At 39.5% G+C, this 10,000-nt stretch overlaps 1 protein-coding gene across 2 annotated transcripts in view; it reads left to right on the top strand.

The window, feature by feature from the left end:
* LOC143033436 (uncharacterized) overlaps positions 1 to 10,000 on the top strand; it is a 161,294-nt gene that overhangs the window by 55,005 nt on the left and 96,289 nt on the right. For both annotated transcript variants that reach the window (XM_076198875.1, XM_076198876.1), the window contains exons 3-5: positions 242 to 472; positions 3,484 to 3,591; positions 9,522 to 9,736. In XM_076198875.1, coding sequence (XP_076054990.1) covers positions 242 to 472; positions 3,484 to 3,591; positions 9,522 to 9,736 — 554 coding nt within the window. The remainder of the gene's footprint in view (positions 1 to 241; positions 473 to 3,483; positions 3,592 to 9,521; positions 9,737 to 10,000) is intronic.

Genomic DNA, 10,000 nt, shown 5'->3' on the forward strand with positions numbered 1-10,000 from the left:
ACGATCACAATCAAGGTCACTGACCCCTAGACGATACTTTGAGTGCGTGAACATTTGTACAAGTGCTTCGAATACTTCATACATAAGAAATACTGCACATACACGTTCATGCATCTATGCATTACACAATTACGCTAACACTATAATATCTAGAATTATGTGCATGATAATCATCACAATGTAGACATGTTTTAAAATTTTTGTTCTATCTAGGTATTCACCATTCCTCTGTCTTCGGCAGTTAACTTCTTTGATAGAAACCAATAGAGAGTACATGGATTCTTTCCCCGACAAGCACTTCCAAGTTCCGTTCTCTCGCATATTGGTGGAGGTCGATGACGGGCTCTACTATGACAACAGCAAAGACAACGACTTCTGCCCCACCCTGTCCCTCTGCCTGGGATACCAGGCGTGTCTTTTCAACTACGGTAATGAATTTTGCCACCAGGATCCAGTACCAGGCCAGCGCAAGGTAGAGTTACTTTGACAGACTAATTTTCCTTCTGAACACACTCAACTAATTTCATGCTCTAATTGATATGTCCAAACATTATTAGGGTAATTCCCTCTGGACAGGTGTTTCAGATTGTAATTACTTGTTTGAGCTGTCTGATAAATCCGTCGTGTAAACTTGAATCAAAACCGCAATCAACACGTTCAACACGTGGGGGCATCTATAGTACGTTCGTTTAAAGTAGAAAGAAAATCTTCCCCACCATCTCTCTCTATCTCTCTCACAAATATGCTTTTGTAGTAGTACCAATCTGGCCTTGTAAGAGGCTGGTAGATAAAGGTAGACAAGTAAGGTAGATAGAGGGGTAGGTGGCGAGAATTTAATTTCTATGAGTTGGATGTTTGGTAAACAACAGTTGTAGGCGAAGGAATTGCACAACCTCGCTCCTCGCCTAAAGTTTACAAACAACTGCTGGGGACCCGATTTCATTGCTGTATTATGCTGATGTAACAGTATGTAAACTAAGCCAGTGATGCATTGATTTCGAGATTGCTTGAGTAAGCAGTATTGCTTAAGGCGTTTGTAACAGCCTTTCTGATTGGAGAAAGGGTGGAGGAGGAGAATATTCAATTGGTTCGTGGGAGAAAAGTCACGTCCTTGGGGGAGGTACTTAGATGTAAGAGTAAAGAACATTAGACTAAAGAAATCATGACGTCAATGCAAACTGATCTAGTGATCAAATTGAGGATTCCAGATGGGAGTCCCTTGGTGTAAATTGACAAGCCAAGTGTAATATTATTCGGGAAGAAACGATAGAAAATCTAACTTCAGTTTAATTCCCCTATCTTATACAGAGTAATCGAACTTGACTAAGTAGGATGATCGGATACAAAGGGTCTTCCTACAGAAGAATATTGTGAGTGACTATTATACATAAAGACAGTGGTGAAAGGGAACCATAGAAGGGAACAGTAGACGGAGTAGTAAACAGTGGTAACAACGGAGGTGAGAGTCCTGTTAACTAAACGGTCCTAAGTTCGGTTCCCACTCAGGGCTGAAAAGCATCATAATACTTCAAGTCGTACGCGTTCCCTTGATCAGAGATGGTTTGTGTGTGTGTGTGTGTGTGTGTGTGTGTGTGTGTGTGTGTGTGTGTGTGTGTGTGTGTGTGTGTGTGTGTGTGTTTAAGAGAGAGAGAGAGAGAGAGAGAGAGAGAGAGAGAGAGAGAGAGAGAGAGAGAGAGAGAGAGAGAGAGAGAGCATATGTATTTCGTCGTCGTGGTCCTAGCGTAACAATAGGAAGTGTAACTACATAGCAGAGCCCCACTAATGACGAGAGTTAGCAGCTACACTATCCGATTTAGCAGAAGATATCTTTGTTTAAAGTGTAAATATGTGGTGATGATATGGTTTAACGTCACAAACTCCCCCTATCGGGAGGCTAGGACGGTGCCACTTACAGAAGACTTTGTAACGTGGAATTTAATTAACCATGTCCTTAGTTCAACTTCGCCGGTGTCAGGGTTCGAACTTATCTCCTCGACTTTTACAGTAAGAAACAACGCAAATATCATTTGTGGCATATTACTCCTAATGTATTTTTCCTTGTCCCGGTCATTCTTGGTGGTGTTATTTAATGTTTATCCGTCAGCGTGTCTTATGAATCACGAATACTGTGTACGTAGTTCCCCTGAATGTACTAAATCTACAGCTCTCTGAGCGTAATACATTAAAAAAAATCACACGAGGCAGGAGGGCGATGATGCTCCGACAGGAATGTCCGTTGTATTGTTAGTTGTAGTAATCATTGTGATTTGTAAAGTTATGGCAGTAAAATTCCACTTCATTGCCACACATGGTGCCACGGCGATACTATGAGCCAAAATATCGTGTAGACGCTTATGTGAAGGAACCAGGGACACCACAGGCCTTTGTTCAGTAGTGGACTCCAAGTGACTGATTGTCGCGTTGAGTAACTCATTGATTTGTTGATCGATTCTACCAACTAAAATTCAAACGCTACATAGTCATTCTTTCATATAGGCACGTGTACTTCAATGATTCATTAATATCAGGTTCCTCAGGGGCAGGTTAATTTTTGCTGGAATGTCTTATCCTTTTATTCATGTCATGCCATCATTTACTGGGTCATTATACTGCCCATTACAATATCTAACAACGTACTACTCCAGAATTCTTTTTATTGTCACCTGCTTCCAATTTCTCCCAATTTACATACCTGCAGTTTAAGTCTCCTACCAGAGGCATATCATCACTTTGTTCAATAATTAATTTTCTTCAAAAGGAGAGATGTCTCCGAAAACAATATTTGGTACCTATCATTCCACGCCCTTAGCTTGGCTGGTGCCCATGCTATCTTAACTTCTCTTTTATCTTGCTCTAGGCTTTTAATTTTCATATTTATTGTCTCAGCCTTAACTTTACTTATTATTGTTTTATCTACTTTTTAAATTAATTGATCTAACTTACTATTTATCTCTATTGATTAATTAATTAATCTATTTTTGTATTCATTCATTATGAACATATTTATTCCTTCATTTATTCATTTATTTATTTACTCATCTTACAACTTAGTAGTTTGGTATCACCCAAGCACAAAATATCAGGTTCATTTACTGATAGGTAATCACTGATTTCTAACCTGGTTTAGTAAGCCCTTCACATTTCCTTGCGTCTTTTCTGATCCGAATATTCTTAAATTTGCATTTATCTGCTAACTTCCAAAACTTGTTAATTGCCTTGTTTGCCGTAATTTGTGACTTGAACTTGATTTTTAACGGATCCTCCCTATTTCTTATGCACTATCCTTAAATAATCATATCTTTAAGCTTTAAGATCTTGCAGAGATAGTAAAGATTTCAAGCCCTGAATGGAGATTAATCTCGGGTTTACGCGAGCACTCGTATGTATTTTTGCAGGTTATGTTTAGTCTATACATTATATGTTTATGATGTGCGCACTAATATTTGCTCTAAAAAATATTTGTCTCTTCTCCCGTGTCTACAGATGCTGAATGTGAACTTAACTTGTCTTCAAGAGGAACTGTTCTTGGAAGCGTTGACGTCATCGAAGCCGCAAGAAGAAGTGAGCGATATTCAGAGAAAATTTTCATTGGTAAGAAAGACTTTATCACTGGATACTATCTTTAGAATCCGATCATTAAATTTAGAAACTTTGATGCAGTATCAACACCGACTGCTGATTTTTGAATCCCTGACGCTGTGGCTGTAATAAAGTTTTTGTGATTACTTTTCAGTGTTTAGAGCATTTTACAGGCATTACTACTAATGAAGAAATCATTGTTTAATGCAGTCCACCGATAAGAATGTTGACCTTAGTCCATACATGATGAGCTGTGTGAGTGATGTTCAGTGTAGCTGAGTTCTTTGGTGTCTTGCACAAGCCAGCGAGACCTCAGACACTGAACGTTCCGTGCTGTGATGAACTTTGAAGACTTTCTCTTAATCGTTTAGTCGTAGTCATGGGACGCCAATTTATTCACGGTGGGCCACATCAGGTTAGGGTTTAGATGATTTACAGGAACACAAGTGTCAAATCGTTTTATGGACGGTATTATTACGAAACAGGATGATTGCATTTTCCTTGGTGATCTTCACATACGGCACATGGCTCTCCTATCACATACACATTTATTACGAAACATATATATTTGTCAAATTACCTATCATTATTTTGTATTTCTGTCAATGCTAATATTTATCATCTTCTAAAAGCCTGAAAATTTATTATCATTTTGAATTTTGCCAATATCATTATCATCATTATCACCATTAACACTTCCGTTACCGTTAATTGTTATCGTAATTGTTATTGTTACAAGTCATTGTCAATTATCATGATAGTGATCATGATCGTTATCATTATCATTATCATTATCGTTATCGTTATCGTTATCGTTATCGTTATCGTTATCGTTATCGTTATCGTTATCGTTATCGCTATCGCTATCGCTATCGCTATCGCTATCGCTATCGCTATCGTTATCGTTATCGTTATCGTTATCATTATCATTATCATTATCATTATCATTATCATTATCATTATCATTATCATTATCATTATCATTATCATTACACGCGCGTACACACACACACACACACACACACACACACACACACACACACACACACACACACATACACACTCACACACACACACACACACACACACACACACACACACACACACACACACACACACACACACACACACACACACACACACACACACACACACACACACACACACACACACACACACACACACACACACACACACACACACACACACACACACACACACACACACACACACACACAAAAGACAAAACTTGGAAGACATGGAGAGAAGACAGGAAACCTAGAAAGTGGCAATTATATGTTATAGGAACGAATATGTTAAAATACGCAGGGAAGAAAAATGCAACTATGAGGAAGACAATAGAAAAATTTAAGGATCAACCAAAGCTATTCTATAGATATGTAAATGGGAAACTGAAAAACAACCAGGAAATAGTGAAACTATGCCAAGGGAACATAGAAGACACAGAAGATACTGAAATGGCAGAAGTTATGTACAAACACTTCAAGTCTCTTTTCACTACAGAAAAAATACAACAACGAGTTGAAGTGAGAGAAGTAAAATCCTCCCGCGCCCCATGAAGGAAATAATAGTAATAACACGGAAGGAAATAATGGATCAAATAACGAGCCTCGATATCAGAAAATCACACGGCCCGGATGGAATAGCAAATTGGATATTGAAAGAATGTAAAGAACTAGCAGACAAAATATACAACATAATAAGTTGCTCGCTCAAAGAAGGAAAAATACCAGAAGACTTGAAAAATACTGATATCATACCAATTTATAAAGGAGGAAATAAGGAAGGCCCAACAAATTACAGACCGGTTTCCCTTACAAACACAATAGCTAAAATCTGTGAAAAAATATAAAAAGTAGATGAATAAAACATCTGGAGGATAACAATATACTGAATCCGAGACAATTCGGATTTAGACAGGGAAGATCGTGCACCACTAATTTGATCTGCTTTTACTCAAGACTAGTAGATATAATACAAGAAAGGGACGGATGGGCCGATTGAGCTTTCCTAGATCTAAAAAAAGCTTTTGATGAAGTCTCTCACTTGGATTAAGAAATGGCAAATGAAATACTAGTCCTATTGATATAGGCTAAATTGGAGTACGCAGCGACACTATGTTCACCTAGTACAATATATATATACATATATATATATATATATATAAAGAAGATTGAGAGAATCCAGAGAGCACCTACGAAGATGGCCCCAAACTAACCTTACTATCACATGAAGAAAGATTGTTAAAATTGGAGTTGCCGATTCTGAAACGGAGTAGAGAAAGATGTGACTTGTTGACCATCTACAATATCATGAAAGGCATAGAAGTCCTTGAAAGAGAAGACTTATCAAATTGGGATAAGAGAAACACAAGAGGGCATGGAAAGAAGCTTAAAAAGGACAATTATAGAAGGAATCTGAAAAAGAACAGCTTTCCCCACAGAGTGGTGGATGCATAGAAAAAAATAGATGAAAAAACAGTGTGTGCAAAAACAATACAAGAATTTAAGAGCAAACTTGATATGGAGAGATACAATGACGTGACATCACGAGCTTAGCTCCCTTTCCCGTAAGATACAACTAGGTAAATACACACACAAAAAACACACACACTCACACACACACACACACACACACACACACACACACACACACACACACACACACACACACACACACACACACACACACACACACACACACACACACACACACACACACACACACACACACACACACACACACACACACACACACACACACACACACACACACACACACACACACACACACACACACACATATACACACCTGCTGGTGTAGTAGTACAGGCTTGGCCTGCTAACTAAACGGTCTTAAGTTCGGTCCCCACTCAGTGTGTGTGTGTGTGTGTGTGTGTGTGTGTGTGTGTGTGTGTGTGTGTGTGTGTGTGTGTGTGTGTGTGTGTGTGTGTGTGTGTGTGTGTGTGTGTGTGTGTGTGTGTGTGTGTGTGTGTGTGTGTGTGTGTGTGTGTGTGTGTGTGTGTGTGTGTGTGTGTGTGTGTGTGTGTGTGTGTGTGTGCGTGCGTGCGTGCGTGCGCCAGTTCTAAGCTCTCATCCGGGAGGGTAATATCGATCACGAATCCGCCACACATATATGTATGTATGTATGTTTGTATTTATTTATGTATGTATGTATGTATGTATGTATGTATGTATGTATGTATGTATGTATGTATGTATGTATGTATGTATGTATGTATGTATGTATGTATGTTTGTAATTATGTATGTATGTATGTATGTATGTATGTATGTATGTATGTATGTATGTATGTATGTATGTATGCATGTATATATGTATGCATGTATCTATGTATGTATGCATGTATGCATGCATGTACATTATGTATACATGTATGCTAATGACATAGTAATGATTATCATTATCATTATCATTATCGTTATCATTATCATTATCATTATCATTATCATTATCATTATCATTATCATTATCATTATCATTATCATTATCATTATCATTATCATTATCATTATCATCATTAATCTTTGGTAGAATTAGTGGTAGAGTTGTGGTATTAGTAGGAGCAGTAGTAATAGTGATAGTAGTATCACTAATAGTAGTAGTACTCGGATTATTTCTCAAACTCGAAGAAATCGGTCATACTGAAACCAGATTAATTTGAGAAGGCCGTAGGACTAAAGACAGTGAAGTGATGGCGAATATAAAAGGGAGAAAGACATCTCATTGTAACGATTGGATCCTAAACTCGCCGAGACTCACTTTATCGCTGATAAACAACATCATTCTACAAGACCAACAGGATATACTCAGTACAGATGAAATCAGAGAAATTGAAATATATTAAAGAAAAGGGAAACCAAAGACAGCATGGCAATGGAAGAAGGAGCGTCTTACTGGATAACAGTACAACTTATCAGGGCAAAAATGTTCAATTATACAAGAAGGAAATCACAGATGTCATTGTCTTGAGGTATAAGCTCATTAGGTGCTCTACCTGCATTAGACCAATTGATCCTAGCCACACGATATTGTGCAAACAAGGTGGATTTATTTGCATGAAGCACAACGAGGTAAGGGATCTCACGGCCCAAATGCTTTATGAGATATGCAGGGAAGTGGCAGAGGCACCAGTGTTACTTCCCTCGGGAGGGGAGAATTTCAAATATCTCATCACCAACACATCAGATGAAGCGCAAGTGAACGTCAGCGCAAGAGGATACTGGAGACGGGATTTTTTTTATTTTTTTTTTTTTTTTTTTTTTTTTTTATAAATCTTTAACCCAATGAAGCAGCCCACTCCCGACGTGAAAATGAGATTAGGATGTATTAAAAAGAGTGTAAAGAACATGAATTAGCGTTCATTCATTCCGGTAACATTGGCGACTTTAGGAGGGATGGGTCCAAAAACAAAAGCAGTCTACACTCGGGTTGCAAAGGTGATAGCGGGAAAAAACAACGGCTTTTCCATGTATGGGAGGTACCAGGTCCCCGTCCTTAAACCAACTCATATGAGAAATTTCAACCTTAAAAATACTACAGTAGAAAGTTGAGTCGATGAAAAATTGAGTGAGAAACGAAGAGTTGAGGAGAAGAGCGGGGATGGAGAGATAGGGTTGATGAAAGAGTATTGGGATGTTTTGGACACAGAGAAAGAATGAGTGAACAAAGACTAGTAAAAGAGGTGTGGAAGGCAGATGTGGAAGGAGTGAACATGAGGGGCGACCAAGAATGAGATGAATGGATGGGATAAAAGGGTCATTGGGAAAGAGAGGAATGCCTGTGGAGGAAGGAAGGGAGGAGACAGAAGATACGGGTGAATGGAGAATGGTTGTGTATGGATGATGCTGTGATGCATGAAAGGGAGTGGGCGGGGGATGTGGGGGCGAGGGAGTAAGTGTGAATGATATTTTGGCGCAGCCCGAAGGGATTTCTTCTCGTCTTCTCTTTTTCCATGAAGGGACGGAGAGGGAGGGGGGGGAGGTCGCCGATTAGTTGAAACGGCCTTGCTGTGTATGTACTGTCTTGCTACATTGCTTCTGACACAGGGCATTGGGAAATATGCAGGGATGACCTATCATCCAGGAGGAACCAAGATAAGATAGAGGGAGGGGGGTGAATGGGAGTGGAGTATGTAGGAAGTAGTATGTAGGGAGTGGAATGGGTGGGAGTGGATTATATGACTTGTTTTTTGGCTACCTCCCTTGTAAGGGGGAAAAAGCCTTTAGTATATGTATGTATATATGTAGATATATAAAAGGGTTGTCACCCACATTTATTGTCGGGAGTGGAGCCAGTGAACTATGTCTGGAAGACATCCTGCATGCTCTCACCACACAATTCTAAGAAGATGGAGGTCGTTTCAGATGAAAAAGTCGTAGTTGTAGTGATAATAGTAGCAGTAGTAGAAGTAGTAGTAGTAGTAGTAGTAGTAGTAGTAGTAGTAGTAGTAGTAGTAGTAGTAGTAGTAGTAGTAGTAGTAGTAGTAGTAGTAGTAGTAATAGTAGTAGTAGTAGTAGTAGTAGTAGAAGTAGTAGTAGTAGTAGTAGTAGTAGAAGTAGTAGTAGTAGTAGTAGTAGTAGTAGTAGTAGTAGTAGTAGTAGTAGTAGTAGTAGTAGTAGTAGTAGTAGTAGTAGTAGTAGTAGTAGTAGTAGTAGCCACACAGTTCCACTAGGATGGAGGTCGTATTATTGTAGTAGAAAAAAAGTAATAGTAGTAGTAGTAGTAGTAGTAGTAGTAGTAGTAGTAGTAGTAGTAGTAGTAGTAGTAGTAGTAGTAGTAGTAGTAGTAATAGTAGTAGTAGTAGTTGTAGTAGTGGTAGTTGTAGTATTAGTAGTGTAACATTTGTATGATGATCAATATGAGGACAAGTACCGAATCTTCTCCTTTGACGTCTTGCAGGTGAAACATTTGACTTACACCTCGCGCCTGGAGGAGGGCGTCCAGGACTACAGCCAGACCGTCATTCGTGAACGCGAGGAAAAGGAAGAATTGGTGTTCCGTGGACACTGCCCGAGTCTGGACGAGTCCGTGCTGGCAGGTTACCGTGGGGCTTGCGACAACGAGCCTCTAGATCCCATGGAAGTGGCTGAGTCTCTCTGGTCTCTCCTGGGCAGGTAGGCAGAGTGAGAAGGGGAAGGGAGGAAGTTTGACGCGGCCGCTTGAACCCGTCGCGAGATCAGACGTGTAAGGTGTTGTGTAACAGAGTAGGAACCACGTGTTTGGTGTGTAGCAAGGCGGTCAAGCTCCATCGTGGCAGCCACTTGTAGAGAGAGGTGTGGTTACCAGGCGTCTGTTGCGATGATCTCTTCCTTTGTGATATACACTGATTCAGTTGACACCTTCTCCATCGAGGAAGGGGTGTCGAAGAGGTGAATAAG

The sequence above is a fragment of the Oratosquilla oratoria genome, chromosome 15, assembly GCF_046742065.1.
Source record: "Oratosquilla oratoria isolate Oo_2021 chromosome 15, ASM4674206v1, whole genome shotgun sequence".
NCBI classification, from domain to species: Eukaryota; Metazoa; Arthropoda; class Malacostraca; order Stomatopoda; family Squillidae; genus Oratosquilla; species Oratosquilla oratoria.